This window comes from Nilaparvata lugens, chromosome 10 (assembly GCF_014356525.2).
Source record: "Nilaparvata lugens isolate BPH chromosome 10, ASM1435652v1, whole genome shotgun sequence".
NCBI classification, from domain to species: Eukaryota; Metazoa; Arthropoda; class Insecta; order Hemiptera; family Delphacidae; genus Nilaparvata; species Nilaparvata lugens.
In genome coordinates this window covers 2,286,349-2,307,753 of record NC_052513.1, presented here as the reverse complement: position 1 = coordinate 2,307,753, position 21,405 = coordinate 2,286,349, and the positions used below count along the sequence as shown (strand labels likewise).

At 35.1% G+C, this 21,405-nt stretch overlaps 1 protein-coding gene across 1 annotated transcript in view; it reads left to right on the top strand.

Moving 5' to 3' along the window:
- Positions 1 to 21,405, top strand: part of LOC111052032 (BMP-binding endothelial regulator protein) — a gene marked incomplete in the record, with an annotated part of 177,178 nt that overhangs the window by 47,499 nt on the left and 108,274 nt on the right. Inside the window, 1 exon segment of the mRNA XM_039436094.1 lies at positions 15,313 to 15,405. Coding sequence (XP_039292028.1) covers positions 15,336 to 15,405 — 70 coding nt within the window.

The following is a 21,405-nucleotide window of genomic DNA, read 5'->3' as shown; positions in this document are numbered from 1 at the left end:
CTTCTTCTTCTTCTTTTCTTCTTCTTCTTCATTTCCTTCTTCTTCTCCTCTCAAGAAAGTAGTTGTTAAAATTGATATCATAATTATTGTTCCAATCATATTGATGAATCACAAATCACTCACGTTTCGAAAATTACAATAAATAGATTTACTGTAGTGGGGAACTGAAAATGCGAGGACCAATATAGGAAGCGTTGTAACTTAGACATTTTCAACTCTTATTTTTGGTTTTTCAGATACTGTTCATCAATAATTCTCAGTTGTTTCAAACATTTCCTTACATTACTAGTATTTAAACCAAGTGTGATAAATCGTGCAGGCTCGCAATATATGAAGTTTTCAGAATGAGGAAACCATTCATTGAGAATTATTAAATTCTTTGAACTCCAATCCACAGATTTCCATTCCCTTTCCTCTCTTTCTCTGATTCTTGTTTTTGTTCTTCTCCTTCTCCTCTCCCTTCTTCGTCTCCTTCTCTTTCTCAGCCTCTTCCCCTTTCATTCTCTGCATCTCCTCCTTCGACTTTTCCTTCTACTTCGAATCCTATTTCTTATCTTCTTTCTCTCATCATAACTCTGATTTGAGTACAATCATAGAGTGAAGAATACACAAAGAGTAATATCTATCTGTGGTGAGGATTCTATCTGTGGTGAAGTTTTCATCAGGCTTGGTGTACGATATACGTACGATATATGTACGATATACGTACGATATATGTACGATATACGACCAAGCACTTGAGGGAACATTATACACTTGACCCAGATAGACACACTACTTAACTTCTAATAGAATGAACTGAACTAACTTGACTATAAACTTGGTATGAAATTCATACAATCATATTCCTACGGTACCGTACAACAAACATAAAACTAGTAGTATACTGGACTACAAACACAATACTTGACCTGTTTCGAATTAGCACACTGCTATATAATTTCTAACAATCATTAAGCTAGTAGTATACTGCATCACATGTGACCTCTTTAAAATTTGCACACTGCATTTGCAATAAAGTAATTTGCACACTACAATAATCGATTTTGGAGCTACAGATACAGTGATGTATGTTGTACTTTGAGCGAGTGAAGTGAGTTCTGTAGTAAGCAAGCTTTCATAGCATCTTTTATAAAGTTGATATCCTGTCAAACTGGTTGGTATTGTGACTGCGGGCTGTGTCAAGATATAGACTGGATCAGGATGGAAGGAGGAAGTGCATGAGGAAGAAGAAGAAATGATATAGAAGAAGAGGAAGGAGGAGAAGGAGATGGAAGAAGGACGAGGATACTGAAAAAGAAGGAGAAGATGAGGAGAAGGATGTGCATGGAGAAGAAGAAAAGGAAGAAGGAGAAGGAGATTGAAGAAGGAAGTGTATGAGGGAGAAGAGAGAAAAAGAGGAAGTAGGAGAAGATAAGGTGAAGGAGATGAAGGAAGGAAGTGGATGAGAAAGAATCCCTGAGATAGAAAAAAGGAACAATGAGAAGATGCGGAAAAGGAGATGGAAGAAGGGCATCGATAAGGAAAAAGAAGGAGAAAGAATGGAAGAAGGAAGTGCATGAAGAAGAAGAAGGAAGAAGGAGAAGAAGAAGGAGAAGAAGAAGGAGAAGAAGAGAAGGAGATTGAAGAAAGAAGTCGAGGGAGAAAAGGGAAAAAAGGAGAGGATAAGGGGAAGCATTTGGAAAAAGGAAGTGGTTGAGGAAGTAGAAGGAAAGCGAGAGAGAAATGAGGAAGGAGGAGAAGATAAGGACATTTTGCATAGAGGAGAAGAAAACAATGAGTATAGTGGAAGGATAAGATATGGGAAGAATCAGGATAAGGGAAGTGAAAAAAAGATAGTTGAGAGATGAAGAAGAGGAGGAGGAGTAGGAGGAGGAGGAGTAGGAGGAGTAGGGGGAGGAGGAGAAGGAGGAGGAGGAGAAAAAGGAGTAGGAGGAGAAGGAGAAGGAGGAGGAGGAGGACGAGGAGGAGGAAGAGGAAGAAGAAGAAGAAGAAAAAGAAGAAGAAAAAGAAGAAGAAGAATTAAGATTGATAAAAAGTGTAAGAACGAACTACAGGATAGGATGGTGAGAAATATTATTTGAAGAAGAGGGAAACAATTATGATGAAGATGTAAAACGATAGTATAACAATATGATAATGAAGTCGGAAATGGAAAAAAAAGACGAATGAAGAAGATGGAGATTGAAGACAGAAAGTCGACGAAGATCAAGGAAAATTGAAACTATTGAAGGAAATCAAGACTGAGCAGGAAGGCGAACAGGGGATAAAGAAAAGAGAAATGAAGATAAAATATTGAAAGATAGCAACATGGATAATGATAACATAAAATAATGGAAAATACGTGATAATTTGAAGTGGCTTGAAATAAATATCATGTAAGGCAGAATTAAAACAGTGAAAATGATTATGAAGAAACTAGCGTAGGAGGAGGATGTCAAAAAAATCTGGTGTGGCGCACTCACACAACTTCCTTGCCGTTATGAGAATTGATCACCTGACGCTAGTGCTCACGCGCATCTCAAGTCTACTTATAAACAGAGATCTGAGCCAGCTGGTGACGACAATAACGCTGGAGACATACGAAGTCTGCTATCTCTCCATAGTGAATGATTTAATAGAATAAACAGTTGCCAACAGTTTGTAATTGGCTAATAACATTTTCTCGAATTTCGAGGTTATTTTCAATTTGAGGTGAAAATGTAACGACATTAATTGTAGAGATTTTCATGCTCAATCATTTCCACTCGAAATTTTCTGTTTAAATTGTATCTGAAGCCTGATAATTGATAATCTAAAATCAAACTTTGCATAGATAGGGCGGAGCTCCTCAAATTTTTACAGGTATGGGACTTGTGGCAGTTGATAGAACTTATCAATGACTATTCTAGGTATGAATTTAATCAAAATCGTTGGAGCCGTTTTTGAGAAAATCGCGGAAAACCTCGTTTTTGACAACATTTTCTCCATTTTAGCCGCCATCTTGAATTGCATTTGATCGAAATTGTTCGTGTCGGATCCTTATATTGTAAGGATCTTAAGTTCCAAATTTCAAGTCATTCCGTTAACTGGGAGATGAGATATCGTGTACACAGACGCACACACACACACACACACACACACACACACACACACACACACACACCACACACCACACACACACACACAACACACACACACACACCACACACACACACACACCACACACACACACACACACACACCACACCACACACACACACCACACACACACACACACACACACCACACCACACACACACACACACACACACCACACACACACACACACACACACCATACAGACCAATACCCAAAAACCACTTTTTGGACTCAGGGGACCTTGAAACGTATAGTAATTTAGAAATTGGGTGTACCTTAATTTTTTCGGAAAGCAATACTTTCCTTACCTATGGTAATAGGACAAGGAATGTAAAAATTAGAAGAAAAAAGAAAAGAAGAAAAAGTAACAAATAAAATAAGAGGTGATAGAGAATCAATTTATTGATTGGATGAATAGTTTAAAAAAATATCTTTAGAGAGGTATAAGGTGTAGGATAAGGACGAAAGAAACAAGGAAACAGAATGAGATTTGAAATATGAGGTTCATGTATTGGAAATTCTTGCTTTTTTCAGAGAAAATAAAAGAGAAAGTGTGAATACAAGAGCAGAAATGTGAAGGAGAGCATAAAAATAGGTAGAAAAGAAACAAGATGGAATAGTAATGGGAAGGAGAAGTTGAAAATCAATGTAGAAAAGATGAAAATGAAATAAAGAACGGGAAGGAGAGCTCTAGGAGGAGAAAAAATATTATGATAGGATAGAACAAAGAAGAACAACAACAAGAAAAAGGGGAATGATATCTGAACTAAAGAGACGATATCGAAGAAGCATTAAAAGTCCACAAAGCCCAGGAGCAAGAAGCCTACATCCTTTAATATTCGTTCTTCCTCCTAGTAGGCTATGTACAGTATAAAAGGCTTGCCTAAGGCTGAAGAATGAGCCTGTCACTAAACCGGTAATTAATCGGTAATCACTGATTACTGATTGAAACTTGAAACAGGAAAAGTTGAAAAGTGAACTCGGTTGAAATGTGAGATGATTGAATGATTACTTTATCCAAGATGGAGTTCACTTCAGAGCGTTATTAGACTGCAAAAATTATAGTTCACTAAAAATACTTGAGAAAAAGTCTATAGTGATGTACATGTTATAATGGAAGTACTGATTAACATTGGTGTTGCTACCCTTGTCTATCATCCTTGTATCATCTTGGTATCATTTTTTTATCATCTTAGTATTTGATTAATATTAGTGTTGCTATCCTTGTCTTTCATTCGACAAAGCAGATTTGTTCTTTTCAAAGCTATTCTTTTCTACCTCTACAACACTGCAAAATCGTTTTTCAACAATGTGGAATTAGTTATTTGTGCAACTAGTGCGCAAAGTGACAGTTTGCTGCACCGAAAGAAACGTTTACACCCGAGCCGTAGGTGAGGGCGAATGGCTTCTTGAGTTCAGCGAGAACTTTGCTCACGTATTTCACATTAAATATTTCCTACAGTTACCATTGAATATGAAATGGGTAATTATGGATAAAATGATGGCTGAAATCCATCAAATGTTTGTATGTGTGATGCTGTTATTGATAACAACCTTAATTCATTTAAAAATTAATAATCCAATTGAAGTTGAAAATTCTCAGCCAAGTTCTCATTTTATTCATTCAAGAATCAGAAAAAATACAGATGAAAAAAAATTTGCATTCAAAATAAACGCCAACAGCTGGTTTGGATGACTGAAAAATGGCTGAACCGACAAGCGCGCGACCTAGCGGGAAAAATCGTACCTAACTTCGTTCTTTCATCCAGCTAAAAACAGTATTCAGATATTCAGAATTATGTTAGAATTATGTAACTGGAATTACCAAAAAATACTATAAGTAAACTAAAAAATATTTATAAAATAACATAGACAACAGAAAATATTTTATTGTAGTATATTCTAATGTTATTTTATTAATTTTATTGACATGGATTTCGAATGGTAATTATTTAACCTGAAATTCGAATTTCAAAATGTGTGTTTGCTACATTTCTCATTGCTTGGAGTTGAATAATTATTACTGTCAATAGAAAATAACATTATTTATTATTTATTATTAAATGATGAGAAGTTATTATTTAATTATGATTCAGATAAACATATTCTAGTTTTTGGATTTCTAGATTGGGATTTTATCATAAATGTAGGTAGCCATTGTAATGATTCTCATCTAAATCCAACCACAGTCATTGTTACCAACTTAATTTTTGTTTTCGTGCACAAATCCTCCATATAACCCACCAACTATTTTGTGTTGCCATGTTGTAAATCTGGAGTGCAGAAAAATTTTTTTCCTACAGATACCCTGAAAAGTGACTATTTGTGCACTGATTGCAGGCCTGCAAAGAATCACTTTTCCGCACTATGCGCAAAGTGAGTACTTTGCGTACTCCAGATTTGCAGCATGACAACGCAAAAGTTTAGTAGGTTATATGGAGCAGCAGTGCAGAGAAATCAAAATGAAGTTGGTAACAGTGAGTGGGCTGCTATAGTGAGCAGAGGTGCAACGAAGCACAACGCGCTAATTATTACTATTATTATATTATAACCAAGGACAACGACAGCACAGTGCCACCACAGCACACACCACACAGCCGCCTCGCCATTCAAACACACATACATTATTCAGGCAATTTTACCCATAATTACCCACTTTTCATATTCAATGGTAACTGTAGAAAAATTTAATGTGAAATACGTGCGCAAAGTTCGTTTGCTGCACTCAAGAAACCATTCCGCCCTCGCCTACGGCTCGGGCGTAAACGTTTCTTCGATGCAGCAAACTGTCACTTGCGCACTAGTTGCACAAATAACTATTCCCGCACTAGAACAGAAGAGTGATTCTTTGCGCAAGTATTACTTTGCATACTCTAAATACTTTGCGTATTATCTTGCAATCAACTGTTGACATTGTTAGCGTGTATTTTGAATGCAAATTTGTTCTATCAATATTTTTTCTGATTTTCAAATAAATAAAAATGAGAACTCATTAAATTATACATTTTGAATATATTAACTATTCATATTTCAAATAATGCTTTTCTCATTCATAAATTGATGGTTGAAAATTATTTAGAATTAAGATTTACTCAAAATTATTCAAACTTTCAGATTGATTGGATTAATTTAATTTTTAATTTGAATAAATTATCGATTATTAATTTTCAATTGGATTATCAAGTTTAAAATGAATTAAAGTTGTTATTAATAACAAAATCATACAGACAAACATTTGATGGATTTCAGCCATAATTTTATCCATAATCAACCACCTCTTATATTCAATTTTAACTGTAGGAAAAATGTAATGTGCAACTAGTGCGCAAAGTTCCTCTGCTGCACTCAAGAAACCATTCCGCCCTCGCCTTCGGCTCATGCATAAACGTTTCTTTCGGTGCAGCAAACTGTCACTTTGCGCACTAGTTGCACAAATAACTTACAGTTCCCGCAGCAGTAACTACTACTCCCTCCTACTATTCACTTACTATAGCTACAGTAACTACAGTTAATAATTACAGTTACTGCTGGACTATTTAAAGTATTCAATCTGAATTATAAAAATTTATTATTCAACTTAACTATTGAAAAAAATATTTTCTCGACATATAAAATAAAATCGTTTTTCCAACAAGAATGAACAGTAAAATTACAACAAAAATATGTACCAGTATCAGCTGTCCTCTATAGAAGGCAGTGGCAAGACAGGGAATCGATAACGCTCTTCTCATATCTTTCTCCACTGCCATTATAACGAAGACCTCACTATAGCACTCCTATTCCTATAAACGAAGTCCCATTCAGAGCTCAAATACTACTTAATGCCAAGTCAATATTTTAATCCACTAGAAAAATGACAGAAAAATCTTGTCTTTGACATAATAGACTCGCTTCCACAATACACGTGCAAGACAACATCTGATGACAACCCTGTCGCATTATCAAAGTTGGCATAATATTGTAAACATTCAAATAAATAATTTAACCTGACTCTATAAGTGTGGCTACAAACTTCATTCTATAACTATAGTTTCAGCTCATTATTGTTTGATATCCTGGCGAGGAGAGAGGGAGGAAATTCTTGAATGATGAGTATTTTCTGGTTCAAACTTCTCTCTCACTCACTCTCTCTCGGCGATTGAGAGAGGGAGAGGGCGTGAGTGGGAGAGAGAAAGAACTTAAAATCAGCTGGACTGGTTCTTCGGTTCAGCTATCCTTTAATGAAGCAGTTTTGATTTTTTCGTATTGAATAACCGGTTGAAATTCTTGTTGGAGGTGATGAATATTTATCTGGAAATTGTAGGTACGAATATTCCCAGCTAGATTCACTTAAAACTGTCAGCATCGGTTGAATTAGAAGCTCTGATAAGGAATACTGACAGATGCAAGTGAACCTCTCACTATTCACTGATCGCGGTGACTCAATATGAGTTGAGCTGGACATTTTTTTGGATTTGGTGATTTTGGATTAGTCTTCAACAATCAATCAAGTGTTCAGCAAGACTGGTACAAGATTTTAAATACCAAATATTATTTGAGAAAATGTTTCTAATAATAATTGCAGCCAGCTAACTTGAGGTAGTATAAATATTTCATTCCTCGATTCATTGATGATTTGTGTTGAATTTGCAAAATTTAATATAAGTTTTGAAAAGTGAATTGATTTGTTTTGTTCACTGTCATTTGAATCTTTCTTCAGTGAATCGGATACCGGAACAGATTAATTACTAGACCTAATCCTTGAAGTGAGGAAGAAGAAGAAGAAGAATTGTGATTTAGAATTTGAAAAGGGCTTTTAATATTATTGGTAGGATTTATACTGTAAAATAATATAGAAGGGCCCATAAGATGGAAGAAGGGCCCATGTGCAAAAAACATGTTTTTAGAAAAACGCTGTGAAAGATGAACCTATTCACGCTCAAACGCTTGACACTGTCTTCTCAAAATCGTCGTCGCATCGTTCAAAAAAAAAAACATAGAGGTATGAAAGTTTGTAGTCATACAGAGAAAATTGCGGCGAATCAATTAAGCACTTTGACGGAAAAAGGGCCTGAAGTTCGCAGTGCCCTTTCTCCATTAAACTCCTCTAAAATTCTCTTCATTAATTCATTTTTTTAATTTCCAAAACGCTATAAACTCTGATGAGATAATTTTGCCAATGAAGTTTGTGAGAGTTTTTGTAGAGGTTTGAGCAGTTCTCTGAAATAATTGTGATTTGGGATAAGAGAAAGTCTAAACCTTTTTAGGTTGAGGAATTAATTTATTGATTGGATTCATGGTTGAAACCGAATATAAATTAAATATTGAAATGTATTTACCAAAAATGTAAATATTCTTTATTTTAAAACAATTTTCCTGAATCTTCTGAAACATTATCAAACTTTATAACTTTATTATTGCAATCATTATCCTCCATATCCCCATAATCTATTTCATCTACACGAATTATAATTTCTACAAGGAAATTACATTGGTTGAACGTTGGAATGACATCTTTCAAAAAATGGAGACGTCATATTGACGTAATAGCCTCAGCCAATGAGAGCGTATTGTGGGCGTGGACTGGTTCATAGTTACTCGCTCATGGTTGGTCGATATTGTATGACGCAATACATCTCTCAGCTGAAGTTTGAACTGGCAACCACCAATAGAATTGGAGTGGGGAACTTCTAATAATTATATTATCAATACTTGAAGAAGGGCGTTCCCTCGACTATCTGTTTCCTTTATTATTGGCTACTTTGAAATTCATTAATTGCCAAAAACAAACAAAATATGATTGGGAAAAACAAAATAAAATTGGGATCATTTGATGTGATATTTTGAATGCTATTTGACTCGATAACTACAGAATAATATAGTGGAGTGGAGTCTCAGAAAATATAAAACTTGAAAAACTAATTAATTTTGAATTGATAGTTTGAGGCACATAAGACCATTAGAACCGTTTCCATCAGATTCTACTAAACTGATGCGATTTGAACTGCGATTAATTATCCACCACCAAAGAGATTAATTCATGACCAGGGGCGCCATTTAGGGGGGCAGAGGTGTGCCTAGGCCCCCCAAGGATCAGATAAATACTGAAAATTCTGGTGTATCTACACGAATGCTTAGAATCTCATACTGATTAAATACTTTTTTACAAACAGCAGTAGAATAATTCCTTCTACAGTATCAACAATGTAGCAAAATTGCCTTGAAAGTATGGCTACGGGTACGGAGTAATAAAGAATATTTTTTTCTCTGTGGTATTGTTGAAGCTTAAATATAGAATGGGTACAATTATTGATCACGGCACAATAAGTGAGTTACTGCATAAATTTCAACGTGAGAATTGAAAAGTTGCAAAATGTCACAGTGAAAGCAATAGAAAGGGCACAATCAGACAATCAAAGATGTATGTACAGAGTTGGTGAAAATTATGGGAACAGCTTAATGTTTCTTTTGCTTTCTAACTGAAAGTTATTTTCCAATTAGAATATGATCCCCAATGAAATAGTTGAAATTGTCATTGTAAAATAAAAATTTATCTGTTTCCATGATTTTTAAGAAATCTGTTTCAGTGTATTCCTACTTTAGGGCTATATTTCTCTGTGAGCCTATATTTCTAACAAATATTTCATGATTTAATAACTAATAATGTATATGTTTGTATTGATAATTCAACAGCATTTGTATAAAACTAAAAAAAATGAAGAATATAATAACTTCTTTGAAAGTAACATTTATGGGAAAAAACTCAGGACCCTCTATCCTTTGGGGGTATTCCTTCCCCCCACCTCATATCTCTTGGTTTTTGCCCCCCCCCCCCTAGCAGTTTGGTGAAATGGCGCCACTGTTCATGACTGTCTATTATCAGAAATGAATTGATATCAGAGATGAGCAATTCATTTCAAATGATACCTTGCATCACTATAATGACTAACGCTATATTTTTAATTATTACCTACCACAACACCTAAGAGAATGATACTACTCTCATAGCCTACAGCCTACATAATCAATATTCCTAGATCAACCGGGATTCATTTCATCAATTTCTATATTTATTTTGAACCTCTACCAATCACAATACCAGTATATATTGTCCAATACCTATTTCTAGATAATATACACCTTGGTTTAGTAGGTATTCAGGTATTTAGTAGAAAGTGAGCTTGACCCAGAGACAATGAGGGTCTTCAGGACCAGACCACTTATATATACTCCATCAAATACATAGTTTATATATTTATATAGATGGGGACAAGTCAGTCATTCTTGACAATATAGGCGCCATGCTCCTCGGCTGGCGCCTAACTTCTTCATTCACCTTTCTCTTCTCACACTCTTACTCTCTCACTCTCTCTCTCTCTCTCTCTCTCTCTCCTCTCTCTCTCTCTCTCTTTCTCTTTGTCATCCGGGTTTCTCTGTCCGCTACAGCAGATTCCCAGTCACCCGTTTCTTTTCATTAACAACTTTGTTTCTTTCCACTGTCTTTCATCCTTTTCAGGATATTTTGTTCATTCTATAATTATTTTTGTTAAGTGTTTTTTCTGACTCAAGTGTTGTGGGGTGGTTTTTGAAGTGGGAGGAGGATAGAAACGAAGAGGAGGGGAAGCATGGAGAGGAAGATGACGGGGGAGGAGGAGATGGAAAATGATGGGAGAAGGGAGTTAGAGACCGAAGTAATATGATATGACAGAATTGGAAAAATCAGTGAAAAATTAGCACAAAGAATTTGGCGGTAAAGCAGAGGAAAATTGAAGAGTGAGGAAGAAACTTTAAATATTATCAAGTTTTGGAATGATGCTCTAAAAATGACAGAAAGGTCTGCACTGCTCATTTGTTACAGATCTGTTCAAGATAATATCATTTGGAAAATACTTTAGAAGCTACATGAACTATAAATTTTTGTAACTATACTCTTCAGCAGATTATAATCGCGCATGTAAATAAGTATGTGGGACTTGAAAATTGTAAAAAACTTTAACTGAAACACAGTAAATAGTCTACTACATACTTCAATTCGCTAACTCCACTGCAGAAACTTCGGAAATGAACGTAAACGTTTGTTATAATAATAAAATTCAGTGTAATTTGAAAAACAACTTTGAGCTAGAATACTGTTCCCAACACATAACTAACACAAGAGACCTAACCAAAAGCCAGTAAACCACACAGTCCATCCTGAGAGTAAACCAATTGAATTCGAGGATAGTAATCTTGAAATCGAATCCAGTATACTTCATCAACATCTTCCATGAATACAACAATAATTCAAATAATAATTCTAGACAATTAACGGTTCTGCACTTCGGTTAGCAGCAATGAAAAATTTAAAAACGTTAACCAAAACCTTTGCACACACTGAGTTCAAAGAGACTGTCGCTAAGATTAGTTTTGTCCCCGACCTCTCTCATATTCTTCTAATTCTTCCCCCTCCACTTTTTACCATCTACTCTTTCTCACCCCTCCGTCACAGTCAACCTACCCCTCTTACAAACTATTTCCTCTCTCTCTCTCTCTCCACACTCTTTATCATCCCTCTGTTTTCACTATCCTTCACAATCTATCTTCCCCCTCCACACTTTTTACCATTCACTCTTCCTCATCCTTCTATCACAGTCACTCTACCCCTCTTACAAGCTATTTTCTCTTTCCACACTCTTTATCATCCCTCTGTTTTTCACACTATCCTTCACAAACTATCTTTCCCCTCCACACTTTTTACCATTCACGCTTCCTCATCCTTCTATCACAGTCACTCTACCCCTCTTACAAACTATTTTCTCTTTCCACACCCTTTATCATCCCTCTGTTCCTCACACTATCCTTCACAAACTATCTTCTAATTCTCCCCCTCCACACTTTTTACCATTCACGCATCCTCATCCTTCTATCACAGTCACTCTACCCCTCTTACAAACTATTTTCTCTTTCCACACTCTTTATCATCCCTCTGTTTCACACACTATCCTTGACAAACTCTTTTTGTACACACTTCTATCGCTTCCCCTACTTTCCTTCAGTCATTCTCACTTTCCTTTCTCTTGCTCTCTCACACACACTCTCTCTCTCTCCCACTGGAGACCTACCACCCAATCAGCGCGGCGGCGTGTCTCCACTTATTATTGTTATTATTTCGAGACAGAGACAGGAGACAGGAGTGAGGAGTCCTCTTTCAGTGTGTCGACAAGTTTATTAGTGAAGGTGACGCTAATCGCGCCTCTTGTACTACAAATTCACTCGGTTTGACAAGTATAGTGAGTGATTTCGCGTCATTCAATGGATTTTCTCATCTAATTTCACGTGTTTACGATGATTCTGTTGAATTTACTCACTCTGATCACTCATTTACCCACTAATTCTAAGTGAATTTACTCATATTGACCACGTTATTACATGTTTTTTTGCGTATTATAAGTTGGTTTCACAAGTTGTCCAGGATTTTTGTGAATTTACTGTCTCAATCGCATTATTTCGTGAAATCCCTTGAACCCTGATGAATTTACACGCTCTTAACCATATTATTTTGCGAGTTTTAGTGATATTTTCCGAATTTCTTCGTATTATCAAGTGATTTCTAGTATTCTCGAGGATTGCAGTGAATTTACGTTCTCCTTATCACATTATTTTGCGAGTTTTAGTGATATTTTCCGAATTTCTTCGTATTATCAAGTGATTTCAAGTAGTATTCTCGAGGATTGCAGTGAATTTACGTTCTCCTTATCACATTATTTTGCGAGTTTTAGTGAATCTTCATAGATATTTTTCAATTTTGTCAGTTACATCATGTGATGTCGACGATTTATCGAGTTTTAAGAATTGTCAAAAAAATTTACTAATCGTCCACGATTTTACAAACAGGCAATGGTTGTTATCAATTTTTCTGAATATTTACTCAAAAAACGCAGTGTTGTCAGTAAAACTTGAGTTATTTTTGGTTGTTCTACAGTGAAACAGTGAATTCAATTTTGAGAGATTTGCGTTTTGAAAAGTTGATCGTTGAGGAATTAGTGAAAAAGTGATTGAATACTGTAAGAATTTGTCAGTTTGATACTTGGATACATTTATTTTCCCGTGCATTTTTTGGAATAACGGTGCAGCAGGGTAGCCATTTTTACGGAAACTATTTCGTTTGGAAACTTTCTTGAACTGGATTTATATTTTTTTGGTGAGTTTAGGTGACATCACAATCTTCGCAATCAATATTTGGCATCAATATTTATTTATTTATTTATTTTCATTCATTTACAATCAACTAAGGACAACAAACAGACTACAGTCCAAAATTTCTTTTCATCCCAATTTTATAAAATAAATTGTCCAAATGAAGGTTATGTGCGACTTTCCAATTTTTCACTAATTACCACATTGAAACAAAACACAAACACTTGAAACAATTTATTTTGAATTTAGAAAGATTAAGATCCGAATTGATAACAAAATTCCTTCTACTTAGCACTCAAAACTGTAAAATAAATATTCATTGGGAACATTTTGTTCCGAAAAGAGAAGAATCTTCTCCACTGTGTGTAGTGTATAATATTTATTATCAATATTGAGTGAATTATGTGCTTGTACACAATATATGCATCTATAAGGACTTATTGATAATTGACAATATTGTAAACTATAAATATATTATCACATCATCTGAATGACCGTGTAAACCGTTCATAACGGTCAGAATCCTACATCTACAAAAATATATTACAATAAATTGACAACGACAAAACCATTCAATTGTATCTACTGTGTTAATTTGTCACGTTTTATTTACAGATATTTTGACAGGCTTCTCATGTCCAATGCCTCAATTATCAAACCCTTTTGAACCAAAATAGAAAGTTCCATTGACCGTAGTAGTATAAAAATAGAGTCAATATATACCGATAGCATTAGTCGTGTGAATCTAATCATTAGTGCGAATGCATGATGAATGGAGTATTCAGTGTTAAGAAAGTATTGACCAAAAGTATTTTTGTTTCGTCATTTAACTATCACTGATTATTATGTATATTATGGAATATTGAGTAATTGGACACGTTGTAATGGCAGTGGAGAAAGATATGAGAACAGTGTTGCTGATTCTCTGCCTTGGCACTGCCTTCTATAGATGATCGCTGAGACCGTCATATATGATTCAATATTGTATTAACTGTTCATTCCTGTTTAAAATAATCTATCATATTTTATTCGTCAGAAAATAATATTTTTCAATGATTAAATAATGAGCTTTCATAATTGCTAATTGCTTTCATAATGAGCTGGGTTCATAATTGAAATTTGATATTTTATTGATTAATTATATTCCTACATTGTTCACAAAGGTTCTGGCAACTTTGCGGAGCTAGAAAAAGATAGCGTTATCTGCTTTGTTGAATGATAGACAAGGATAGCAACACAAAAATGTCAATCAATTACTGCCATTAGCGTGAACCACACTATTAAGTACTTTACTTAGTACATTATAATTCAATAAATTTCAGTTTTATTAATGGACTATTTAGGATTTTTTATTTGATTTTACCTTTGCATTCCTATCAATTATGAAAAATGAATGGAATTGAACACCATTCTATATTTCAAGAAGGGACTGAATAATAAGCGAACCAAATTTCTTATTCAATAACCTTTTTGGAAAAAATCAAAGATTCTCACCTCATTCATGCTTGATTGATAGCTAGAGCTAGAATCAAAAACATTCTATTGTGAGGTCCACGTTATAATGGCAGTGTTTGATTAGCAATGGTATTTATATCCTTGTCTATCATTCAACAAAGCGGATAGCGCTATCTCTTCCCCTCTTTGCTTTGTTGCCAGATTTTCGTAGAATTAATAATTAATAAATTAACAAGATATTTCATTCTTATTATGGAAATTCATCATGAAATTATTGAAAAATAAGATTGCTTGCTCAATAAAATATTATTAATTATTTCAAACGAGAATTAACCGTTAATATTACATCAATAAACCTGTATCAGCTACCGTCTATAGAAGGCATTGACAAGACAGAGGATCGGCAACGTTGTTCTCCTATCTTTCTCCACTGTCATTATAACGTGGACCTTACTATAGAGCTATAATCTAAAACATTCTATATCAACTTATGCAAATTAAGAAATTTTCAATTATTTTCCATGGAATACAGTTTGAATTTTTTTGGGAGGAAAATAATAATTGACTTTTTTATTGTTTAAGGAGGCAGCCTTTTGTTTGTAAGGATGATTATCCTTACGGCGACCCTTCTGCTGTGTGGCTTGCAAGTCATGCCAGATGCTGAAAGTATAAGAGGTGAGTACTGATTTTCTTATAAATTACAATTCCAATATTTATAATGTTCCTAGTATGAAAATACCATTTTGTCGTACAGTTGATGAAAGTGATATACCTGTACTCCGCAAGTTCCAGAAGTTGTTCCAATATTCTAAAAGGACTTTCAAACTATCATGAAGGTAAGAATAACTATCAGTCCTTCCTATTAATGGTGATATCACATCAATCAGTCAAGCAAATCTGTATCTCTCATCAGTACTAAACTAGTAGTTCAGTGAACAGTAGAACTCACGCAGTATTCTCATCCACAAGTACCTGATTGAAACTATAGTCCTTATGGAAATACAACAATAGACTGGCTTCTCCACACATCTGTGTAATCACTTGTCAGCTGATTTATGATGAATAATTCTATAGTCTGATTTTTACTCTAATATTGGCGTATGAAGGAGGCTCTTTTTTCCTTTTATATTATCCTTGAAATTTAAAATTTCCAAAAAACTCGTATATACGTCGACGCGCAATTAAAAAAGGAACATACCCGTCAAATTTCATGAAAATCTATTACCGCGTTTCGCCGTAAATGCGCAACATATAAACATATAAACATTTAAACATTAAGAGAATGCCAAACCGTCAACTTGAATCTTAACCTCACTTCGCTCGTCATGATAATTCTCGTAGTCTGATTTTACTCCATATTGGCGTTTGAAGGAGGCTCATTTTTCCTTTTCCTTTATCCTTGAAATGCAAAATTTCCAAAACCTTTACAAACGTCGACGCGCAATGAAAAAACGAACATACCTGTCAAATTTCATGAAAATCTATTACCGCGTTTCGCCGTAAATGCGCAACATATAAACATCCAAACATTTAAACATTAAGAGAAATGCCAAACCGTCGACTTGAATCTTAGACCTTACTTCGCTCGGTCAATTATGTTTGATTCTTGAATAATAAACACAAATAATGAGAAGTTATTTGATCAGCTGCTTTAGCACACTTGAAATTTCGACAATATGAATGTCAACAATGCTTGAAGTCGTCGACTGCGGAAGTTTACGCACAAACGAAAATCCATCTTAAGTGAACAAAATTGCTCATTTACTAAAAAAAATTACTTTAGGTGAAAATGCTACTGGACATTAGTTGAAGAGATTTTCATGTTCAATCTTTTCCACTAGAAATTTTTCGTTTGAATTATATCTGAGACCTGATAATTGGAAATCTTAAATCAAACTTTGTATAGATTGGACGGAGCTCATGAAATTTTTACAGATATGAGACTTGTGCCAGTTGATATAGCTTATCAATGACTATTACAGGTATAAATTTGATCAAAATCGTTGGAGCCGTTTTCGAGAAAATCGCGAAAAAACCCTGTTTTTGACAACATTTTCGCCATTTTATCCGCCATCTTGGATTGCATTTGATCGAAATTGTTCGTGTCGGATCCTTATAGTGTAAGGACCTTACGTTCCCATTTCAAGTCATTCCGTTAACTGGGAGATGAGATATCGTGTACACAGATTGCACATACACCTTATAACACACACAACAACACACACACACACACACATACACAAACACACACACATACAAACCAATACCCAAAAACCACTTTTTTGTGGACTCAGGGGACCTTGAAACGTATAGATATTTGGAAATTGGGGTACCTTAATTTTGTTCGGAAAGCAATACTTACCTTACCTATGGGTAATAGGGCAAGGAAAGTAAAAAATTGCTCATTTTCTTAAAAAATTACTGCCTGTCGTTAAGGTGCGTACATACGGGCCGCGAACATGATCAATTCACTTTTGATCAGCTGATGCCAAGATTTTTATATCTGTATCTTACCGTTTCTGTAAAAATACAGATATAGTCAGCTGATTAAAAGTGAATTGCTCATGTTCGCGGCGCGTATATCTGTACGCACCTTTATAGGTACATCAAAACCGTGTATATATCGCAACTCAGATTCTGCCAGATAAATAGTATTAGATATAAGTACTGAGAGAGGGATAGTGATAGGAAGAGAGAGTGAGTGAGTGTGTGTGTGTATGAGAGAGAGGGTGATTTAGAAAGGGTAAGATAATGGTTAGAGGAAAGACGAGTGTAGTTTGTAGTACCCTTGGCCTGAAACTTGTCTCTCAGTGGATTCAAGTAGTATTACTACTACAACTGCTGCTGGTAATAGCGAACCGTACGGTAGACCGTGGAAGAACGTACAGCCGTGGGGCATTCCGAGTTTCTCCGGACCAACCGACCACTTGTAATAGTCATCTTTCTCCTTTGAAAAAAGGTTAAGTGCGCCTCTGATCGAGTGGAGAATGTCCCAACTTTGCTTGAAGTCGAGTGGATTGTGTACTAGCTTCACCAGAAAGAGAGATAGAGTGAATGAGTGAGTGAGAGAGAGTGATGTGAAGAGAAATAGTTCCCATGGTTGTCGGGTGCTTACATGACAGATTCAAGACGGGTTAACATTAGTGTGAAATGTTTGAAGATTGGGATTTATTAATAATATCAATTATGTCATTGAAAAGGCATTTGTCACTAGAATAGATTAAAAATTAAAATTGGAACAATATGACATACCATTGGCTGAATCTGTAATACACTTTTCAAACACTGGAAGACTTCACCAATAGTAATTTCAGTAATAGAAACCGATAAAATGCGTACAGACTTATGCGCCACGAACACGCGCATTTTCCACCAGCTCACGCTATGAATAAGAATAAGAATGATTTTTATTCCTTTAGTGCATAAAACAATGCTATCGGAAACGCCAAATTATACAATATAAATACATCATAATAAAATAACAGAATAATAGAATAAAAGTTTCATTTCATCCAGGACACAAACAATGCTATAGGAAACCTCTATTATTTTAAGGTTTACTCCATATATGTCAATAAAACAATAATATCAAGAGTAAAATAATCCAACGTACATAATGCTTAATTTAAATATAAGCACATAAAAATATAAAAGACTACAGAGTACTATCACATATGGTTTCCAAAAAATGATTCTCTACTGGCGACTGAGGAAATCAGAAGCGAGTATAGTGGGAACTGTAAGAAAAGGTTTTCAAGTTTTTGTCGGAATACTGTTAAAGTCATGTTTCTGGCTGAGTCTGGCAGAATATTAAAAAGTTTCAAGGATACATGATTAGGACTAGTTAATACTTTTTTCAGTCTTGTGTAAGGTACATCTATTTTTGTCTTATTTCGTGTATTATGGCTGTGGATGTCAACTCTGCATCTATTATCATCCTATATCCTTCTTTACTTGAAGTAGGAGTTTGGAAGCTACCATACTGTAAACTGTCATAACTTTTTCTTTCAATGCTTATCATGACTTCATGCTTATCTTACGCTATTTATCTGTTTCAGTATAAATTATCCTATTATATTAAGCGAGCAATTTCTGTATTTTTATATCTGGTTATTTATATTTATATCTGGTTATTTATGTTCAACGGATCTCGAAAACGGCTCTAACGAGACTCGGAACATAGTAGGTTTATGATATAAAAATTCGATGGCACTAGTTCTCATCCTTGGGAAAACTCGCTGAACAACATTAAAAGGATAATTCATCCTGAAACAGCTGAGACTTTCGTCGTCTGTGGATAGTAAAAAGTGAGTGAGCGGGTGATTCTGAGGAGAATCAAAATATTGTATCCCCGAAATTCATAAGCTGACGTATAGCCAGCTGTGAAATATAAACATGATCATTTTAGAGAATTGTGTTCTGTTTATCAATAAATAAAAATAACGAGCGAAGCTCGGTGCCCCGATATTTTACTGATATAATAAGACTAGCTTCAGCTGATGAAGCAGCTCTACACTGGGTCATCTTCGAGGTGATTCACGCCAAATTAAAGGTTGGCGTTACTGTACAATTTATTTACTAAATCATTCAATATTGAACAACTTATAGAAAATACCACGAGCCAAAACTGTACCAATGATAATTTATTCACTAATTGTATTTCGTAGTTTTCGATAGTTATCAGACTACAATTTCAGTTGTAAAGGTGCGTACAGATAAACGCGCCGCGAACATGAACAATTCACTTTTAATCAGCTGATGCCAAGCTTTTTATATCTGTATCTTACTGTCCTTTGTTAGAATACAGATATAGTCATGAGCAATTCACTTTTAATCAGCTGATGCCAAGCTTTTTATATCTGTATCTTACTGTCCTTGTAAAAATACAGATATAGTCATGAGCAATTCACTTTTAATCAGCTGATGCCAAGCTTTTTATATCTGTATCTTACCGTCCTTGTAAAAATACAGATATAGTCATGAGCAATTCACTTTTCATCAGCTGATGCCAAGCTTTTTATATCATTCTGTATCTTACCGTCCTTGTGAAAATACAGATATAGTCATGAGCAATTCACTTTTAATCAGCTGATGCCAAGCTTTTTATATCTGTATCTTACCGTCCTTGTAAAAATACAGATATAGTCATGAGCAATTCACTTTTCATCAGCTGATGCCAAGCTTTTTATATCATTCTGTATCTTACCGTCCTTGTAAAAATACAGATATGATCATGAGCAATTCACTTTTAATCAGCTGATACCAAGCTTTTTATATCTGTATATCTTACCGTCCTTGTGAAAATACAGATATAGTCAGCTGATTAAAAGTGAATTGCTCATGTTCGCTGCGCGTATATCTGTACTCACCTTTACACTATCATGCATCACACAAACGTTTTGCGGTCTGTAATAGCTTCATCAAATTTGGCGCTATCAACTTTCGATAGACTAATGCTCGATCCCACATCTCATCATCAGAGTCCGTGTTGGGTTCAGTGAAAATATTATTTCCATGGCCTCTAATGGGACTATTCATACTCGCTTGTCCGGTTGAGTGGGAATGGATTGATTGAAAATCATAGGAACAATATTTGTGAGGAACCCGATAAAATAATACTGATATGTGGGAATTCAGCCAGTTACACACACATCGATTTTTGTTCGTACAATATTTTGCCGTCCTTATGAATTCTATTAGATTAAACAGATTCTTTCAAACAGACGATGTTTGTCAAGTTACGTTAAATCTAATAGAATTTATAAGGTCGTTAAAAAATGTTAAGATGTGTATGTGGCTGAACTAAGTCGTGGGTTCAAATCCGATGGATTTTAGATAGCCTTATAATTTTTCCATGTACCATGTAATGGTGAGTGCACCATTCAGTAGATCAAGAGATCAAGCAAATACTTTGAAAAATATATTCAGTAACAATGAGCATATATTCACGTTGAAATATCATATTTATGATAAAATGGGGTGAATGAATGAATCAATCAATGAAATTTAAATCTATTAAAATTGATTCCATTCATCAATTTGAATGCTGTTTGATTCGGCATCAAATTATCATTATGCTACTTGAAACATATTTCGATATCACCTGTATCTTTTCTTTCCACGGTTTTATAACAATTTACCCCACTCCATGTTGTAGCATACCTCGTCTTTTCCAGTTTCATTCACATGCATAAGAACATACCTTCGCTATTATTTATTGTTCTCTAACATACACATGCATGTCTATCCAATATCCTCAATGCACCTTCTTCTTCTCCTCTTCCTCCTGCTCCACCCTCACCACCACCTCCTCCTCCTTCTCATCAACCTCCTCCTCCTCCTATCCATACAGCCTTCACCATCAAGCAGAAGAACTCCAAAGAAGAAAAGAAGAAGAAAAAACCAACAGGAAATTCAGCAATCGCGGGGGTCCATGCCACTTACATCTTCAAATGAGATGTTGGCCTCTCTTTCAGCACAGGAGAGAAAAGAGAGCGAACATGTCTCTCAAATTCTTCTTCTTCCTTCTTCTTCTTCTTCTTCTTTTTCCTTTCCTCCTTCTTCGTCTGTTTCCATTCGGGAGGCGCTCTTTGAACCTAACCGGCCATCAAGTATCTTCTTCATTCTCGTGTTATTGTTTTTGTGGGGTGTTTTATTGATATTTTTCTTCTTCTT